This window comes from Oryzias latipes, chromosome 6 (genome assembly GCF_053564925.1).
Source record: "Oryzias latipes strain Hd-rR chromosome 6, Olatipes_Hd-rR_3.1".
NCBI lineage: Eukaryota > Metazoa > Chordata > Actinopteri > Beloniformes > Adrianichthyidae > Oryzias > Oryzias latipes.
The window spans coordinates 25,208,570-25,230,292 of NC_136242.1; the positions used below are offsets into that span (position 1 = coordinate 25,208,570).

The window sequence follows — 21,723 nt, forward strand, 5'->3', positions numbered from 1 at the left end:
TTTTGGGTCACGGTTTTGTTTCAGTTGGATATTTGATTTGTTTATTACAAAACAACAACAAAAAAACTAAAAATCAGAATACAATTTTTTTATTTTATTTGTTAATAATCAAGTAACAAACAAAAAACCTTCCAATTGGCAGATACTAGGCCTGGTGTGATGTAATAAAACAACACATCTTAAACTCTTTTATTTAGCACAAAATGTGTCTGACAGTCCCAATGTAAATACAGTATTACTCACTTTCCCCATAGTTCGGTTCAATGGTGTAACATACGGTTCAGTTTTAACCCGAGAATCGTGGCATCCCTATAACGGCCTGAACTAACAAATTTTTGGTTTTACAATACCGTCACCATTCTTGAATGTTACTGAATGTTAAATGTAGTGGGTTACTTAGAATTAATTTAATAAACTGTTCGGTACAAACACACCAAAGGCTGGTGTTGTGGCACAAATAGTCTTTGTGTCAGAAGGGGAAACTGGGTGGGTTGACAACAGGATAAGCTTTTGTGATTGGCTAGGTCAGTGTCATGCTTCATGGTAGCCAATTGGCGTCAGCATTGTTTTACACACAAACCAGTATCTACTCATCCAATACACACATACAGGTGGAGGAAGTTGCAGAAAGCAGAGTCCAGAGAAACTTATCAGAAAGTTCTAGGTGGAGATATAAGAACTACTTTACATTCATTGAGGTCAAAGGGCAGAATATGTATGGAGAGTGTACATTATGTCCAGGATGAAGACTGGTGTAATCCTGAAAATAATAACAGATTTAAACCAGACCAGTTGCCTGAGATTTTAAGTTGGATTTCATTTGGACTAAAGTATTTGTTTTTAAATGTTTGATTTTGATGTGACAAAATACTTCCTATGCAATACATTTTCAAAGTTAAAACAACTTCAGGAATATTTCATTAATTTCAATTGACTTATGAAAACAAATCAGGAAAAAACAAACACACAGTAACTTTTATAAGAAATACAATCATTTTTTCTGGTAACTAGTTATTTTTCCTATATAGTAATTTAGTAACAAACTCAACCTTTTTGGATTAAGTACTGGTGAGCAATTATAACTATTTTGAAGTAATGTTCCCATCATTGCTCAAGAGCAGAAAAGAACACATTTTAAAATATTACTGAATCCTCTTCAATATTAAGCAATGGTGCAGGATGCATAATTCTTTTACATAAATGCATTGGTAAGTATCATAGATGAAGAACACGAGTATGATTAGTAGTACTATAATATCAATTACTGTTTTTAATTAAGAAAATTAAATGCATAAAATCAAGTCTGTAACCTTTCCAATTTCCGATGAACAAAACAACATTTCTCTTTCAATTTCCATTTTTAACAGCAACGCCCTGGTTTAGATTGTGTTCCTGTGAAATCCAATCAGCCAACAGATTTTTTGGTTGCCAACATGGAGAGGCACAGTGAGCTGGCTGAGAGCCCACAATGTTCTTACCTTTGGTTCTTCTTGCAGTTTGATGTGCATCCCCTTATGGATAGACAATGACCTCCTCTTCACAGCATGGTGCCTGAAGTGATAATAATCTCCAAAAACCTGCAGAAACACAAAGGGAAAAAGCAGCTGAATACACCTGCAGCAAAAGAACAACCACAAACCTGCACTCATGAAAGAACTGGTGTGCAGAGAAGCAAGTAAAAAGAAGTTCCTTTTTCATAAAAGCCATAAAAGGATTGGAAAAACAAATTCTCATTTGGCAACAAGATGTCAGTTTATTGGTCATTATTTAAATGGTATTTTTGTACGTGAGACCTGATAGATTTTATGAAATGCGAGTATGATTTCAGCAAAAAACAATTTTACAAGACTCATTATTATCATTATTTCACCTCGGAATAAATGGCTTATTTCAGTTTGGACTGTTTCATTCTTCACTGCAATTAATACCACAGAAATGCAGACATCTGGAGAGGAGGTGAAGACTTAAACTCCATATACACTTAAAAATTTTAAAGTCTGAAGGAAAATAAAGTGCTAAGCTTTAAGATATCCACTTCTGAACTGTTCAAGGCCACTGTCAATCAGAAATGATTTGCTGAACCTTTCTGAAGTACAGCACCATCTGAGGTTTTCCAAAAACGTTCCTCCGACTGTTTTTGTTGCTTCCCCTCACGTTCTGTTTGTAAAGGAGCTTTTAAGGGCAAGTGAATTGGTGACAGCTGTCACCAAACTAGCCCAAAAATCTCTGGGGGTGCTGACTTTTCATTAGCCTTGCTATTAGGCATGACGTTGAGAAGCCTTAACCTCCTCTTGTCATACCAAGGACAGCTAAAAAGACACAAAGAGCACTAATTAGGTTGGACGTTCAGAGATTTCTGTCTCGTCACAAGCAAAAATAACACAAACAAGGGTTTAAAAAAGGAAGGACAACAACCGAGCTCTTCTTTAAAATGGGAGCATTCCCAAGAGAATGACCTCCATTTAGTGAGGAAGCATTGCAATCTGTACAGTGGAGTCGCTGGGGACCGGCTCACCTTCACAGGCCCACTGGAGCGGAGGATAAAAAGCAGAGAGGTGGTGGAAGGTAAGACGGCTGGAGAAAACCCAAGGTTTGACAGTCCGACCCGGCAGGATGGATGTGTGTGAGGAGCAAGAAGAGCATACGCAGCAGGATAGAAGGCTCTCATGGGGCTGTGGGCTGATTCTGCGGGTAGGCTTTCTAGAAGTCAGTCAGACTGAGCGTTCAGACTTGCAGTCTAGTCTGGCAGCAAATACATAAAGATGGCAAGAAATGTGTCTAAGACTTGTAATTAGAACTGATTTTCTAATTATTTTATGTGATTTTACAAGTGAAGATGATGTAGGAATCAAGAGAAAAGTAGCTTTAGGCTTGATTTGATATTTCATGCTTTGGTAGATACAAAAGGTAAGGCAGAATTTGTGAGACAATTTTACAAAAAGGCAGAATAATGAGTTTATTGAAAAAGTAACAAACATATTGACACAACAATTCTACACTGACTGGAGTAGTTTAAATAGTGTATTTGTTTGACACATAATGTCATAAAAAATGATTTGAATCAAAGTAGCGAGCGGATGAGTCACAGGATCAATACAGACTAATTTTGGTGATGTAATTAACACTGAACCCAAAGGTGAACTCATCAAAATACAATAACATGATGGTCACGTTGTGGTGTGCCTATGCGCCAGGCCCATAACTGGCTCTAAATTTAAAAAAAATCAATCCCAACATTAGACAGACAGACAACGACCTTAACAGCCACTCTGTCTCAAGAATAATGCCATGGCAAAAAATGAAACGGCATGGTATAAACTTCCAGGTTTGATGAAATGTGACCTCAGGAATTAATAACCTTCACATTGATTGCAGCAGACCAGGGAGCTCATTTGTGCTGCACCAGGGTAGTTTTTCTGTGGGACAAACCTATTTCCCAGAGTGCTGATATCCTCATTTAGAACAAGTCCACGAGTCTTGGGAAATTGAGATGGAGTCGGAAAGCTGCGGCTGAGTCATGCTTTTCCAAAGCTTGAACTAGAGGGCATCATATCAGGTTTGTGTATGTGTGTGTGTGTGTGTGAGCATATGTGTGACTGATAATAATTGAGAGCACTGTAGGTCATTAGTCAGCCTGCCACTATGTCTTTACTCTGCATGAGAGGCACACTGCCCTTTATACAGCTCAGTGGACACTACAGGAGGCTGGCATCTCATCACCAGCTTTGCTCTTATTGCTATTTCCCAAAGACAATACTCAAATCGTAAAAATGACTGAAAAATTTGTATTTTATTATTTAAAGCAGAATTTAGCAGAAATTCTTCAAGCTTTTCCGAGGTTAAGTAGTGTTTTAATGGGAATATTTGGGCATTCTTCCGGCAGGTCTTGCTTGCTGCCTGTTCTCCGATTCATCCCAAAGCTGTTCCATCGAGTTAAGGTCAGTAATCTGTGATGGCCAGTCTTCCACACCAAACTCTCTCATCCATGTCTTCATGAACCTGTCCTTGTGCACTGGAGTGGAATCGTGTTAAAACAGGAAGGGGTCATCCCAAAATGTTCCCACAAAGTTGGGAGCCTGGACCTGCCAACAATCTCTTGGTAAGCTGAATTGTTTTGCTAGATTGACACCTGAGTGACTTATGAGCAGCTGAGAACACACTTGTTGCCATGGCAGTGACTGGAACACCTGAATTCAAATAATTGAATGGTGGAGTAAACACTTTTGGCATTTCGATGAATATATAAACAGGTTTGTAACAAAAAAAAACAAACAGTGAATGATAAGTGTATTACTGTAACACCCTTAGTGATAAACAAAGATAAAAACTATATATCCAATCTTATTAAATTTTAAAAACAGGACTTCCTTCAATCTTGACAAAGGTTGGCAGGCACGTTGAATCTGTGCACATGCAAAGTTGTACTGTAATGTCCACAATAGGACATCTAATTAAAAAAAAACATTTTGCTCTTAAACCTCTTCGAATGTTTTTTCCAGAGGCAAACATACTGAATTTAGAGAACAAGAATGTTTTCCACAAAATGTCTTTAATGGCAACTAATATCTGCACTAACAGGCCGGCTAAAGAGAAAAAAACAATTTTAATGGAATTTTACTAGAACTGGCACTAATTAAAGAAACACAAAGGCCGTAAGATGAAAATATGAAAGCATACTGCTGAAACAGGAGGTAAATCATAAAAGGCTTTGTTTGACTTTATGCATTTAGGCTTCAAACAGGATAATATCCCATGTGCATGTCATTAATTTAAGTAGTATTCTACTGAAGGTTAAAAAAGAGAGACACTGTTGAAAACAAATGTCCTCCTAAAAAGCAGTCAAAAGCAGCATTTTTTATTAGAAAGGTTAATAGAGCAGAATAATTTAGAATGCCTATTTCTTTATATTCTTTATCTGACAGCAATAGCTTTCTTTCTGCCAGACAAGGTCAGAGCATTCATGTGCTAACTTTATAATCAAAAGTCCACCAAGTTCTTAGAGTTGTTTCATTTTAACCGAACCAAACTTGGCTTGATGAGAATGAAGACAAAAGCAAAAATGAAGGGGAATAAAATTTCTTTCCAACTCAAACGAGTCTTAGTGACTAAAACTTTTAATATGTCTGCTGTCAGCCTTTAATCAAAATTGAATTGATGTACTATGTAATTTTTTCACATTAAGCAGATGGCTGGCAAGGGCTGCACTGTGGTGTAGAGGTTAGCACTCTTGCCGCAGTGAGAATGCCCCAGTTCAAACTCCAACTGAGTCCTTCCTGTGTGTAGTTTGCATGTTCCCCCCTGTGCATGTGTGTGCATGTTTTCTCTGAGCACCCCAGCTTCTCCCAAAGTTCAAAACATTTTTCATATGGTAATTGATAATTTAAAAAAAAAAAAAAACTGGTGTCCTGTGCAGGTTGTACCTCGCATTCACCCATTCGTAGCTGGGATAGGTTCTGGTTCTGTGACCCTGAAAGGGATCAAGGGAGTTTAGAAGATGGATAGGTGAGTGGAACCTCCAGTGAAGGTTTATGTGCTTGCACTAGAGCTGTAACAGCAATATATTCATCTACAATTGTGTGCCAAACTTGTAAATCAAATTGAAGATTAAAAGAGAAACAAAGTTTACCTTTCTGTATATTTCCAATATTTATCAAAAACACTTGTAATTTCCTGATTTGTATTATGTATACATGAAGAAAAGTCAATGCCAAATGACTTTAAGTGACTTTATTCTTTGTGCCAAGTAGTTTAATGGATTTTTAATAAAAGAAGGGAACACATTCCCAACAAATGCAAGTGCTTTTCAATCCGACAAAATGGGGCTATAAAGAAAGTTAAATAATGTTTTTGCTTTCAAATCCAATATTGCAGTCACAAAATAAATCAATTAAAACAGATGCTTTAAATGATTATGTGACAGGAACATTTCTTAAAAAGTTAAAAATCTTTCCTCTGACTCAATGGTCTAAAAGTTAGCCGTTGTCAGTTTATATGCACCGATGTTTATCAGAAATGTCCTTTATTGTGTTGATCTTTAAGGGGTGCAAATGTGAATGAGACAAGTAGTGTTATGCGATCTGGCATTTTTCATTAAAAGCCATTGCAGTGGCACCAGCTTCTGGTAGAAACTTCCTGTGCAGACACAAGAAGAAAGTAGATTTAAAATGGAATTATTTATACACCAAAGCTTTCCTTAATTGAGTTGATCTGATGTGGTTTTTCCAAGTCTTTTAAGCTTTGAATTTTCAAGTGTACAATCCCGACTGATGCGAGAGATGAGTTTGAAAGAAACTAACATGTAGATCTGTTATCAAAGGCTTTCCACCAGTAGGAGATCCATGTGAATCATCAGAGGTTTCATCCAGTTGCACAGCTCACTCAACCACACCATGTCTACCTCTTGGATTTTGATCTTAAATGTTTTTTATACATAATGCTTTTTGAACGGCCTCTGAGCTGGGCTATGATAGTTAAAAAAATGTTCAACATGCATTTCTGACAACAGAAGATGTTAAAGTTTTACAGTAGATATAATATCCATGTGGTCTTTCATTCTTTTTATGATTCTGGTGAGTCTTGCCTGAAATCTTTAAAGACTCAATCCAAAGAAAATTGTGTATTGGTGAATTTAACATGTTCTTGTAGCATTTCTCTCATAATGAAGGATAAATATTGGGTGGGGTTACTTCCGCACATACCAGAGGTGAATTTGTGATGAAGTCCTGCCATTCTACAGAAACTATGTCATCAATAACAGCACAAGTTTTTTTTGAGTTTGGTTAAAAACAGCATAATCATAACCAAAAGGCCACTGGGAAGTAAATACATAGATAGATACAAATATAGTTGAAGTGGGACTTTTAACAATTCACAGTGACTCTTGTGCATTTTAGTAAAAGTTAGTTACATTTTGAAGCTGTTAAGCAGATGCAAGTCTAATGGGGTAAAAAAAAAACAATGTAAAATCTCTTGTCACGTCATTCAACAAGTAAAAAAAAAAACATAAAGGAAATAATGTTCTATGTACTGTGGATTTTATAAGCTAAAACATAATGATAGTGTATTTGTTTAAAAAGAAAAGCCCTAAAAAGATCAGGATCAAAAAAGACAACACACAGCAGGAGGGTATTCCAGAAAGCAGGTTATGCTAGCTCCCACGGTAAGTTTGAGGCTAAGGAAGTTGATAACCTCAGCTTTCGGTTCCAGAAATGGAGGTATGTTTCAGGGTAGGTCAAGTTGCCATGGCAACTCATGCTTTGAACACAACCTGGTCCGTAGCAGGTTTAGTTGAAGGTTAGTTTGTTTTCAGAGAGTTGAAGCAGCATGCTGTGTCCATTTGAAGATGATTTAGTGGATGAAGAAGCTCAGATAATACTTTTTCCACCGTGAGAGGGTGATAAGACCACGTATGGATTTTTAAAAAATAAACTTTTTTACTTTGATCTAACTTAATTATTTGCTTCATTTAAGATAATTAAAAATCTTTTTTTTTTGTTAAGTCAGTTTAAAAATAACACGTAGTTATCAGACATTTATTTTACTTTCATTCAAATTAATTCAATTAAGTAGGTGTAACTTTGGTGCTGCTGTTATATCTGCACCGCAAGGGATTGTGGGATACCATTCCCTTTGCCTGTCTGGACAGGGTTTAAGTGTGGATTTTTGACCAAATGTGTTTAGTTGTTTAGCTGTTTTACTGTGTTTTACCGTGTTTTGCCGAGTTATTTTGTCCTACTTTGCTCAAGTCTCTGCACCATGAGGGAGAGGGAGGGAGAGGATGATGAGTTTGTATAGCAGCCCTGCGGTTAAGTACTATATTGATATTGTTGGAAAATTCCTAAATGCATGTACTAAGTGCATACTGTTTTGTTCTTTTTATTGTTATAAAAATGAGTATATCTGCCGGCTCAAACTTAGACATATGAGAGTTCAAGAATTACAATTCATTACGATGGAAAAAAAATTAATTGAATTGCAGTGATGTGACATTTAGTTAAATAAGATATGCAAATTTGAGTTGTATTAACAATTATTGAGTTTTATAGATGTAAGAAATTAGGTTGAATAAATTTAACTCAATTACTTGTTACCAATAGAAGTAATTCATTTAAGTTGGCAAAATTGGATAAGTTATATACATATGCCTCACATGAAAATGGAAATAAGATCAGAAACTCGTGCGTTTACTTTGTCTGTTCTTCTACTACAAGCAGAAACTCTTTCTTTTGCGGATGCAGCCGTTTTACTTTTTTGATGGACGTATAATCTTCATACGCCGTCATTAATCTCAGACTCTGTCTCACTGAAGTATAGCGCTTTCTTTTTTTCTCCACGCGTTTTCATGGTGACTCTGGAAATCGGCTGTCTATTGAGAATGTCTTTATGTACTTGACATGCACGTGCAGTAACCCAGGGTTACCAAGTTGAGCGTAATTACGCCAACTCATATCCGGTCTTTTGGAACCGACATACCCAGAGTAAGCAAGTTCAGGCGGATTTCAGCCAGAGTTCAGGCTTAAAGTCAGGCTAGTTTAAACATGCTTCCTGGAATACCCCCCAGCTAATGACTTCACCATCAACAAATACGCTGCTCTGGATTTTGTTGTTTGCCTGGCAAGATTCTCATTTTAAATTATCACAATTTTGTCCAGGCATTAAGTGGCTAAAGATACAGTCTAACGCAGGGGTCGGGAACCTATGGCTCGCGAGCCATATATGGCTCTTTTGATGGTCACATGTGGCTCGAGACAAATCTTTAATTATAGTTTTTTTTTTCATTAGACCAGTCCTTCTCGGGCGCGATGCGATGCCAGAGGCGCGCAGTAGTAGCAGTGCTTAGAGAGAAAACTATCAGTTTACTATTATCTATTATTTCACAGAGTTTGTAGCAACTGGAAACCTGTGAATTGACATGCCTAAAACTGCGCGTTCCCATCTCTGAGAACGAGCGCGCAGATGCGGGGACGCGATGTGTGAGGAAGAAAGCAGAGAGTGGGGTGGGGGGGTTGTGGGCACGGCCAGCAGGTGAATCGCGCAGGGATTGTAAAAACGTAAAACCTGCTGCCCGTCACTCACTGCAGCGTGTGAGTGTGTGTTTGGCTCCACGTCTGTCTCACATCTACAGAACATTCAGACCTACGATCACGTTTAAAGTCTCAACGCCTGCATGAAGCAGAAACTCACCACGTATCAACCAACCAGACTACACCATCAGCAAAACTACCACGAGAAATACTCATCAGCAACAGCATAAAAATGTTATTAAATAGAATCCACATGTTTATTGTCATTTAAAAATGTTGAAATTTCATCAAATGCCCACATTTATTTGTATAATTAGTTTTAAACATATTGTCGCGGACAGAGTTTAACTGGGTGGCTGTTGGGCCGCGTTATAAATTCTGGAGTTCACTAAACCCATCAAGCAGAGATCTGATTGGCTCTCAGTTCTGTCACTCAGCCTGTTGTTCGGTAGTTTGGACCAATGGGGTTCAGCTATGGGCCAAATAAGGGAAATGGGAGGGCTGGAGCGGGAGCAGGGGAATATAAAGTTGGGAGAAGCGCTTTTATCTCGCTGGAGAGATTCAGGAGCTGCTGAATTAATTGTACGGCATTTGTTGTGGTCTGCAGCAACCAGAATAAAGAACCTTAAAAGAGGTTAAGTCTCAGTGCCTCAGTGTGGGAAAGGGACACTACATTATTGTATGGCTCTTTCAAAATTACATTTAAAAATATGTGGCGTTTATGGCTCTCTCGGCCAAAAAGGTTCCCGACCCCTGGTCTAACGGATCCAACTGCTCCACTCTTTATGTTTATGTTTTTAAAGATTAAAATAAGATTGTACTGATGTCCTTATTTGGTTCATCAATGCACCTCTGAATGAAACTCCTAAAAGAAAGTTGCCCATTGCTGTATAAAAAAGGAAAGAAATTGCATACAATATCCATGTGTTGTCATCTGGCAAACCTTTTGTGTTGTCTTATTTTTTGGTTTGTTTAACGCAAGTTCTAACCTGAACTTTCTCTCAAGGACCACCCCAGTGTCAGCTTAGTTTGAGTGGTAACATTTTTTTTCAGTTGCTCCAAGCATAGCACACTCTTACCTTGGAATACATTTGCAGGAAAATATCAAAATAAGGGCACCTTATTTTCACAAAGAGATCCTTGCAAAATTGTTAACTGGGGAGATAAAAAGGGGAATATTTTGTGGAGACAATGTGATAGGAAGAAAATTGGGTTATAAACATACATACATATATTTTTTTATACCTGACATTATAGTCCCAAGTCAAAATAAAGAAATGTAACATTTCAAGAAAAAACAGGCATTGCTCAAAAGTGTTGGTTTACATGCGACTGATATCAATAGATAACAGATGCCAATGGCCTATATACAGTTTAAATATTATAGATATAAATAATTATAACAATTTTGTGTTTACCTTTTTTTTCTGAATAGTGGGAAAAATTGAAAATAAAAGTCTCCAGCTCTAAAACAGTGAAAAGCCTTACAGCTTTAGAGTTAACAGACATTTTGCAATTAGAGGTCAGAGAATTCATTTTGGTTATGAATCCAAAGCTAAAGGCACACCATACAAGTGCAGAAACTACTTTCCTTTTTTTGTGTGCAACATTTTTTGGTGCTTTTGTCACATTTCAGCCCATACACACAAAGCTTCTTTTGCTTTTATACTAACAGTTTTCACTATCAACTTCAGTTCAATGTAATAGAGCTTTTGTAATCATATTTTCCTGACATCTTTGCTAAGAGCAGTTCTATGTCTGTAAATGTGGTTTCCCTGCATTATGCATTGCTGCTTGAGGAACGTTTCCTTTACAGCAAAAGAGAATTCAGGCTGGGAGAAAGCCTTAGGGGCAAAGTGAGGACTTTTAGAGATTATACTGCTCTCATATTTTGGGAATATCCTTAGTGTCTGCTCAGATAAGTGGCAGAATATCTGAGAGTTTCTGCTGAGACTGTTGTCACTCAACCAGGTTCAAGATAAGCAGAGAAAAATGTATTGATCTATCGATGGATGGATAGGACATCTTATCAATACTACAGTCTCAGATAATTTAGTCTTTGAGCTAAATTTAGGGATTTGTTGCTACATTATTAAAATTGATTGACGCTTCACTATCATTACAGTGTCAATGTGCCCTTAGCAGGTTCACTTTTTTTAAAATAACACTACATATTTAATCAATTAGTTATACTGGAGTCTGAACGATACTAATTAAAGCCTTTCCAATCTGCTTGGAGGATGAGACATGGTTGAAAAATGGTTTCATTTGAACTTTATGCTTTCCACATCAAGATTTGGTGAACCATGTGTGCTTACATTAAACTGGGTTCCATGGTCATGTGTGGGCTCCAGCCAATCAATACACAAAAGAGGCAATAACTTTGCCAGTTGATTCTCTGCCTATTAAGTGGTCACCCTTTTGTATGGATCAAGCCGACTTAGGCACTGCTATGAGTCTAGTCATTGAGCTTAAGCATGCATACTGAACAGTCTGTGTTTACTTAGCTACGAGAGTTAGATATATAGATAAAACGTTCTTTATCCCACAAAGGGGACATTTTCTTGTCTTCGGCAGCAAAAAGACGACATCCACATATACAAATAGCAAAAAACAAGTGCCATTTACAGAGGATAAAGTGAATTTATACAAAAATAAATAAGTAAAAATACGCAGCAAAAGCAACCGTTTAAAGAACAAAAGAACAACAACTGAGAAACAACAACAGCTGCAACAGAACGGTTAAGAGTCGCGAAGAAGGAGAGTTCAACAGAAGGTGCACCTCCTAGGGGTGGCTGTCAATCACAGCCATCTAGTGACACAGCAGCAAAAATAATCGCAATAGACTCTGAAGGCTAAGCATTTTGAAAAGCATCTTGTGATCCTTGAAAATATTCCAATTCAATTTTCCTGGTAAGGGTTTAAAATGGGAGCAAAGACATGTTCTAGGACACTACAGCTTGGCTTTCAGCAGCAGCATCTGTTGCTAATTTATGAAAGAAGACTCAAAATCACAATAGAGCTTCACATCCTGATGCTACTTTCTTTTATTCTACTTTTCAATTTATGATGTTTGCATTTTGTATTTCTTTGTTTTTGGTACAAGAAAATCCATGCATGAATTATGGCTTTAGACAGAAACAACAACTTTGACTTTGTGTCTTCAGCTTTCCACTCTGCTAAAAGCAAATGTTTTTTTTTCTAGATATTGTGATGTTACTTATTTGTCTGATAAAAAGTAGTTTGCGACAAAACAGCCAGGCTCCTATCTTTCGGACTAATTACAGCCATAACTCCACAGTTTCGCTTAGTGGGAATAGCTCATTATTTTACTCTGAAAGCAAATCTAATTGAGTGTTTTCAAATGAAGGGTAATTATTTGTTTAAAACACAGCTCTGGTTCTTTTCACCAGTTCAGCAAACTTTGGTAAAGCGGACGCACATCAAAACAACTTAAAGCCACAGCTAATTGTGTGGCTGAAAAACAAATATGTAACAAAATGTCTACGGACAAAACCGCTGAAGCAGCAGTGAAGTCATAAAATAGCAGTGCTATTAAAAGATATGGAAAGTGACGAGGATTAAATTAGCTACTCAGTTAAAATAAAGAAGATATAGATATATAAAGAGCTTGGGGAAAAAGGATTGAGAGTTTCAAAGTAAAGATGTATTCAAAAGAAAAAAAGATTTCAAACCAATTCTTATTCTTAGAGTGCAAAGGCAAAAGACGGGAGGGGAATAAAATATCAAGGCAGGATGACAAATGATATCTTTTGAGAATAGATGAAGTAGAAGGTGAAAAAAAATAATGACTACAAAATGTATGTGTCACTAGGAGAGTAGACATGCAAAACCCCCAACTGATGCCTGACCTTTAGCAAATATTACCATAAAACTGAATTTATACATATTCTGGGTCTGTAAATGAAGAGTGGCCTAAACTTCTTATCACTGATGAGATCTAGGTCTGGGATTCTGTGCCTGAATAAAGATAGTAAATCTAGTATCACTTACGCCTTCACGCAGTGGCTCTAGGATTACATTAAACCATAAAACTGATATAACTACAGCTTATGAATCTAAATCACTTGAACCAGACAACATAAGAAAATAAAATGGAAGTTTTTTTTTTTTTAATGTAGCTTATCTTTCTGGTGAAACTTTAAAGAGAACCGATAAGAGTCAACACAAGCAAAGGTGCCTCATCAAACAGCTACCCAAAAATGGACACACAAACACACATTACTCCTCCAAACTGTGTTTTAAAAAATCTTTGAAATATCCAGGTAGCATCCAAAACTCACCTTGGCTTGGTGGTATTTGGACATCCAATGTGAAAATCAGAGACCAAAGATTAAACACTGCAGGTTATTTGGGTGTTAAACAATACCATGCATATGAATGCGTGTTTATTTGGGACAATCAAAGAGACAAATAAATATTTAATATGACTTTTGATTTGGGATTAATGTGAAAGGCTTACGGCCAATTCTCCAGAAGAAGCCAGAAGACAGTGCAAACCAAATAATTAGTTAACCAAGGTTATAAATCCGTAGTTCATTGTTCATCGATTTGAGTTTTTTTTTGGGAGAGGTTTTCATCTGGTATTTTGAAATAAAATACAGGTAACCTGCTATGGCCCACATAAATACTCTGGAAAGCTCAAGGGCAAAGGTAACCAGGTATTACTCCATAGAATGTTGCTTTTGTCAATCACTGAGCAACAAACAGAGTAAGAAAAGCCAGAAAGCGGTGGAAGGCGGAGGAGAATGCAAGAAAAGAAAGGATGAAAGACAGACACCACATTAAGATTCACTGATTCACAGAATCTTTGCTAAACCCAGGGCCACAAGGGGCCTCCTCCTCTTGCCATGGGGAAAGGCAGAGAAGATGTAACAATACATGAAAACAACAATGCTGCAAAGCAAGGGATTGAGATCAAACTGAGTTAATTTTCCAGCCGCTGGGAGAGATGGGTAGAGCAAACACACAATTCTATAAAGATGAACAGGCTCAGTGTTCCTTGGATAAAAACGACATTTGAGGATACAAAAAAGTGCTGCAATGCTAAAGTGGATCAAGGAAGGAGCTCCAGAGATGAAATAGAGGGGGAAGAAAAAAGAAAATAAGAGAAAAATGTACAGCAGCTTGAGTTTTGTGAGATATTATGTTGAGTTTTCAATTGAAAGAAGGGCCACATGCACGCAAGACGCCACACTATCTTGATTGCTACAGCCAATTTATTTGGGGTGTACCTTACTCATGCTTCAGGGTCATGAAAGAACACATTTAACAAAAGAATGATAGTCTTATTTCATGTTGGTGCAAAACAACACTCCATAAAAAAAAATCAATGTGAAGAGCACTCAAAAAGTATGTCCCATTGATTTTTCATTGACTCAGATCAGTCATTGTATTAATGCAAGCAAGAAGGAAGTCCAAAGAAAAGAGACAAGTGCAGTGGGTGTACTGCAGCAGCAGCAGTGGCAGTCTACTAAGAAAGAAATGTGCAAAATGTCCTCTACCTGGGCTGTACCCTTCATTTCAAGGGCCAGCTTGGGAAAATAGAGGCTGTCAGCACCTTCAGACAAATAAAAAGAAGATGCAACACAGCTGCATAAAATACCCAAGAACCCTCAAGAGAAAAATCATCATGCACTCTCACTTTACCAGGACAGAATGGTGAAGAAACACTTGTGCACACGCATGCCAACACTCACACCTCTACATCACAGCATTGCTCTTGCAGTGAGTGAAGAGGTCAATAAAGAGACAGCTCCAGCCCTCAGCTGCCCCATCTGACTTGTTCAGTGGATGGTGGCCTGCCACGGAGCATTGGGATTCTGTGAGACTGCTAGATTAATCATTTGTGGAGTGAATCTCAGCCCCCTTTTCCACATAAACTGCGTTGAACTCGGCGGGGCTACAGCCACGCATGTCAGGCTCCATTCCACATTTGCTGGAAGGAAATGTAAGGTTGCACTTTGCATTTCTATTGAACCCTGATCAATTTAGTCTCCTTATTCTCTTTTTTTTTCATCCATGCACATTTCTAGCTGGTTCTATTTACCATCAAAGACAAGTTCAGATGATATGTTTTATCTCGCTCTTTCCATTGAAACCTTTTGTAAATTAGAAGTTCCTTTCCCTCTATATTCCTGACAGATTCAGACTGTATGTGAATATATTAAATTATAGGATTTATCTTCAGTACGCTGGGGGTTCCATCCTTGTTGCATTTCCTGAGGTGCTGCGACACTGGAGTGGAGAGGAAAGTGCTGTAGGCAGGGGTGTCAATATTAATCCAAGAGCGCGCTGTAAGACTGTGCTGTCTACTATTCATGGTCAACAGATCCTATTTTTCGTCTTTTAACCGTTTTTAAGAATATGCATACAAACAGAGTATTTGAAGAGCAAGCAAAATAACACAAAACAGTATTATTTTTATTTTTAGCTAAAGGAGTGGCATTTAGTTGAATTAAAACATCAATTAATGATCAACGAATTGTAACAACTACAGCCAAAACAAAAAATATAAATGGCAACTATGTGTCTAAATGGCTTTGTGGATTTATATTACTACATTTACTTAAGTTCTAAGCTTTTTTAAAGACAGCTGGTTTAGCAAGCAATAAAACTGCATATACTTAAAGAGTGGGGAGATGTGGGCATCTTTGAACCAAACCTTTTTCAAATTCTTTGAATAGTGCAGACCTTCCGTAGACTTCAAAAGAACTGAGTTGAGGACATCAAAACGTGGAATCTATGGTTTGTGAATTGTGTTCACTGCACATTGTGAATGCAAGCCTGAGCTGTCAGTATCCTTACGGCAGCCTGAAATATCTTCTGTGAGAGAGTTGGCTTTGTACCCAAATCTAAGGGCACAGTGGAGCACATTAAAGAGCAGGAATATTATGAGTCACAGCAGCAAACCAACGCAAGATGAACAGAAAGAAGTCACATAAACATGTATACACAAGGCACGTTTTATCAGATTTAAACCTTGACTGGCAGTCACTTAACTCTCCCAACTCTTTGCCATGACAATAAATCACCCATTTCCAACTGGGACAAAGTGTCACAAGTAACATCAATCACTGTTCTGCCTATTGAGAATATAGTGAAGAGCCATTCTGCACAGCTGACTGGTATGCTGATACTGAGGAAAATTTACTACTTAAATGAAGGTTGGTAGAAGAATAATATAACAAAACCACAAAGACTTTTTAAGTGCTCGATGAACATTTGGTATTTGGGGGTTCTGATCTTGATATCTTTTCTCATCCTAGAACTGGTTACAATGAGATGTACTTTATAATGGCAAAAAAAAAGCATTCACATGTTCTTAGAGGCATTGCACCTGCTTGCAGTGGAATTCTCGCTGCGGGACTTAATGGTCTCTTGATACTGTCAACTAAAGTGAGGTTGAAACAAGAACCCACCTTAGCGCCTTTAAAAGATGGAACAAGAGCACTGTGTTGATTCACATCAAACTGTTGAGGATGAGTTGTAGGGGACAAAAAACCTGGGACTTTTTTTTTTTTTTTAGCTCTACAGCAAAAGCCACCAATCAGATTAAATCACACACCAGTATTGACTACAGGAACCACAGCTCGTACCTCCACTCGATCAGGGTTAATAGCGCGTATAAGACCTGTAGGAGCTTTCATGCCTATGCTGTCAAAGATAGTGTCTCTGAATGGTCCATCCAGTAATTTCCCCCCCTCTGGGGATTGCAGTATGTCCTGTCAAATCAACTGAGTGCTCAGAATATTGTGCATCTTTAACCTGCATGAATTACTGGGAAAATGTTGATTCTCATATTTAGCAAAAGTCAGCCTTGGTGGACCTATTCACCTTAGTAGAATGCTGGTGTATCTTCCCAGTCTATGTAACAAACTTAGTACACAAAGATATTTACCATAAATTGTAAATTCAAAGCAGCGTTTCTAAAATCAACCAATTACTAAATGTGATAAAGGGTTAAAGCAAACTATCTTTTATCCAAAGTGCCTTTTACTATGCTGTGAAAGAAAAAACACACACTATTAATTAGTTAAGTCCTCAAACTAACAATATGAGGAGAAAATAGAAAAAAATGACAACTCTCCCCTGTAGCTTTACCTGTAACCCAAAACCAAGGTAGAACCACTGAAGAACTGGAAAGACCAGCAGACCATAGTAACACAAGATACGTCTCCCTTTCGCTGTCAGAGGAAAACACACCATGACATGAGTTAAGCCAAAAAGTCCTTGAAAAGAGAGGGAAAGGCTAATATTTAAAGCCAGCACCCTGGGCCTTGGTCCAATCCAGTGCAAACACCCATTAGTAATTCACACCTGCGAAAAACAATCATGCAAAGACCCACAAAAAATTGCGAACACTCACTCTGTCAAAGAATAAATTGACAATGTAGCAAATTAATGCAAGAAGACAACTACAGCCATAACAATATACGTAGCTCATTCTGTTTGCAATTACAGCTGCTAATCCATGCGTAAAACCTTTGGCCTTCAACTCACACAGATACTAAAACTGACAGGGTGGAAGAAATCAGGTGTTTTATAATTCCCTTTTTTTGGTTTATGTGAACCTGTGTGTGTACCCCCTTAACGTGGATGTGACAGTGTAAATTAAAAAGAGCATCCTGAATGATTTTGAGCTGCACAAGTGATATTACTATGAAATGAGTATTAGGTCTTAACATGACTCAGATATGAGCCTTTAAGGCTTTGGTGAAAATAATCTGGGCATGTTGACCCAAACCATGGGGTGGGGGGGAGACTAGAGGTGGACAACAGAAATAATGAATCCACTATTAAAATTGGACATAAAACTAAGATGGCGGTGTTACAAACAGGTTATCGGAGAAAGAAAAAGAAAACCTTTTTTTTTTCTTGTCTCTCCTTGAATTTTCTTTTTAGCTTCTGTGTGAGTTTTCTTTTTCTGTTGCTTTTTCTTATTTTCAAACTACAAAGTTGACTTCATTAGTCTAATATTGATCTTTGACCAAGTCACATGGCAATGGACCAGTTTTAGCTAATATGTTTAGTTAGGGTGTGAAATATTGAGTGGCAGCTGGTAGAAGCACAGAAAAGAGGAAAAAGGACGGAAGGCTGCACACAGAATAGTAAACTTACTATTGTGATACATTGTGTGCAGTGCACACTTTGCTGAACTTTCCTGGTGCTTTTAAGCCTGCACACAACTGGAATGTCAAACTGTTATTAGTACTGAATTTTTTTTTTTTTTTTTTTGTGAACATGTATGCACAATATTCATGATCTAAAAAGTACTAAATGCTTGAAGTCCCACTTTGATCATTTTTTAACAACTTTAAAAGATTTCTCAGTGGTCTTTTAGTTATTATTATGCCATTTGTAGCCAAAATAAAAAAAAACTGTCATTTTTTAGGACATATTTTCTGCAGAGCTGCAACTGTTAATAAGAAATTTGCCTCATAGTTGAGAGTGGGACCATTGGCGCAGAGTAATCAAGCCCCCATTTCCCATCATCCCAATACTAACACTCTCTCCTGCTAGCTTACAACCCCTCACAACCTCAACCCAACATTAAAGGTGCAACAAAAATGGCGAGCAATATCGGAGCTATCCACCCATACAGTTTGAACCAAATGCCCGCTCAGACAAGGATAACTGAGACGGCCATGGTTCTAGTCGTCTACAAGTGGATGCATCAGAATGGAGTGGAGCAGGTAGCATGTGGCTCGCCATTGTAGGTCCTGCATCACATCTAAAAGCTTTATTCAACTGCATTTTTTTGTCTGCTCTAAATTCACGATTTGAATAAAGAAAGATACAGAAATGCAATTTTAAGCTTAATTTTCTTTCTACATGTCCTCCATCATGAGAAAAATGCTTCAAGAACACCAAAAACAGTTTTCATTGGAGTAAGTCTTTAAGTAATGTTTCCTTTTACAAAAATTAGGATCTGCTGTGACGTGAAATTAAATTTTGTCAATGGTGATTTTTTTTTATCACAGTCAAGTTAAATTTTAACAGATATTTTTAACAATTTATCAAACTTGACTCGAGCAAATTACACAATATTTAGGCAGCATAATAGCAAACCAAACGAAACATGAAAAGAATAAGAATCAGAATGACAACAACTCAAAGTGACACAAAGAATTTAAATGGAATATGTGGAGAATTGAAAGCTACGTTCTTCATGAAAATATCAAAACAAGGGGAAAAGAACAGCAATTTCTGTTTTGCCGAAAGCTGATGAGAATATAAAAGTTTTTTTAATAAAGATTTGAAGAAACAACTTAAAAATGGAAATCTCCCAAGCAGCTATACGTTTTATGATTTAAGAGTTTAAATTAATCATATTAAAACAGGGGATATAAATCCAAAACAGCAGAGCCACTGGAACTAAACTAGCTCTCACATTTGCAGTTTGGGGTATGTGGATTTATGTGGCAGCACAGAAAACATGAGAGAACAGCACTTACTATAAAGGATTCTTGTGCAATGTCCCATGATAGCCTTCATAACAGTGATAAATGGATCAAGCATTCTGCAGAGCTACAGCATATGAATAGCACATTTGAAATTTTTTTCATTAGACCTTTAATGGGAGCATTCCAAGGAAGATTTCTGCAGAATAGGGCAAAACGATTTAACTGCTGGAAACCATTACATTTTGAACCTATTCTTTTAGTTTATTTTGAGCTGCACATACCAAAGGCACTTCAGTGTGCTGAGCTGCTATGGCACCAAACAACCTTAGCAGATTAAGTACCAGTAGCAGGAAGTCACAAGTGCTTTAAAGTCTTCATGGATAAAGACTACATTAATAATAATGACAAAGATAAAATAACTCCATCCCTACATGGATTTGCATAATTTTTCCAAAACATGGTTCATTTACAAGATAAAGAAGTACAAACACAAAAAACAAACAAAAATAAAAACAACTTTCCTAATTAAACCAGTCTATTTGTGTGTGTGTGTGTTTTCTAATTATAGATCATGGGACAAAAAAGGTAAATTCATGTAAGTGTTTTTTATTTATTTTTATTTTTTTAAGTAACAGAGATATGTGAAGAAAAACAGACAATATTCCTACAGTGGACCCTTGCTATATTTGTTATTACACAGCGCATTGTGTTGCACGTTCTAATTAGCTGTAGACCATTATCAATGAATCTGCTATGTGGTGTGTCCGTACAGAACGCATACAGTTAGCCAACTTAACTACATACATAAATCTTCGATGAGCAGATCTTTGTTTTCATTCTATAATACTAGACTTATTTTTCTACAAAAGTAAGAACTTTGAGAGTTTTTCAACATGAGAAAAAGTGTGAAAATGGTCTTGTCTGTCTGAAAAAAGTGTGTAGTGAAGGGTTTAAAATATCTACCGGTATATTAATTTTAAAAAATTCACAAATTTCGCCCATTGTGCGCTATTTTAGAACGTAACTCTTGTGATTAATGAGGGAACACTGTTTTGTTTTAGAACTGTTGCACTTGTGCATTAGAATTCATAGCAGCCTCACTAAGCTTAGGATCCAGCATCAACACAGGTTAGATGCAGACTAGTGACTTGCTGCCATTTTTCACATGATATCATGATGTAAATTGGAAATTTATTGCGTTCATTAATTCCCCCAACAACTAATGAGAAGGAGTTTAAGCTGTGGATACATTCCTCTTCACTATAACTCAGGAGTGTGAAATTGGTCTTTTATCATAGTTGAGAAGCGCCGACTGAAACAAATGTACGTTTTAGTTGGCTCAAGTCATTAAGAACAAAAGACAGAGAAAGAACGTTGTAGACAAACAGTCAGGAGGTCTAGAAAGGCTCTATGTCACTGTTGCAGCTTAAATCCCTACATATCTGTGAGAATTTCTTTATCAGCAGTCAAAAGCGTGGAAGTGATGCAACCATTTGAATTAAGATTTCCGATACGTTCTGGGCCAAATGCTCAATTCTTCATGTCAGTTTTATTTTGAGGAATGTAATATGAAAAGCCCATGTGTCCTTTAAATTTTGGAGAAAGTTGCCCAGGCGGCATCACAATGAAGAACTAAAATGGGGTGAAGACTGCAACACTACTCTGTATTCATCCTCTACTGCGATAGTCTTGCCACATGGCAGACACTCTTTCTACATTATTCAGGCTCAGAATCATCTGGATCTATTGTAACTAGAGCACACATCTATCTCTAAATGTATTTTTTTTTCTTTTTACAATGGCACCTAACCACCCATCATCCACACATACATAGTGCCTCTAATGGTTTGTATGGATCATTAGGCCCCCATATACATAACTGCAGTCTTTTATTTAAAATCCATACATTCATTATAGAGAAGTAGTTTATTTCTTTTATTATAAATACATTTTAAAGAATCTCTTACGGAAGATAGTGTATTTGTTGGTTTTAATCACAAATCATAAATAAACAACACTTGACGATAACATTTGGCTAAAGCTTGTCACGTCCTAAAAGACATTAAAGCAACTCTTCGCTGAATTATAGAGATGAAGTATGTAAAAACATGAAAAGGATTTGGGGAAGTTGAACAGCCTTTTGAAATAAGGATTTATAGAATACAATATATCAATATAATAAATGTTGTTTTTATGATGTTCTTGTGGGATTTTTCTGATTATGGACAACATAGGTAAAGAAAATAACCTTAAATAACTTTTCAGAGAATTTC

At 37.1% G+C, this 21,723-nt stretch overlaps 1 protein-coding gene across 6 annotated transcripts in view; it reads right to left on the reverse strand.

The window, feature by feature from the left end:
• furinb (furin (paired basic amino acid cleaving enzyme) b) overlaps positions 1–21,723 on the reverse strand; it is a 98,747-nt gene that overhangs the window by 52,760 nt on the left and 24,264 nt on the right. For all 6 annotated transcript variants that reach the window (XM_004070097.5, XM_078948899.1, XM_078948900.1 and 3 more), the window contains one exon: positions 1,479–1,577. In XM_004070097.5, coding sequence (XP_004070145.1) covers positions 1,479–1,577 — 99 coding nt within the window. The remainder of the gene's footprint in view (positions 1–1,478; positions 1,578–21,723) is intronic.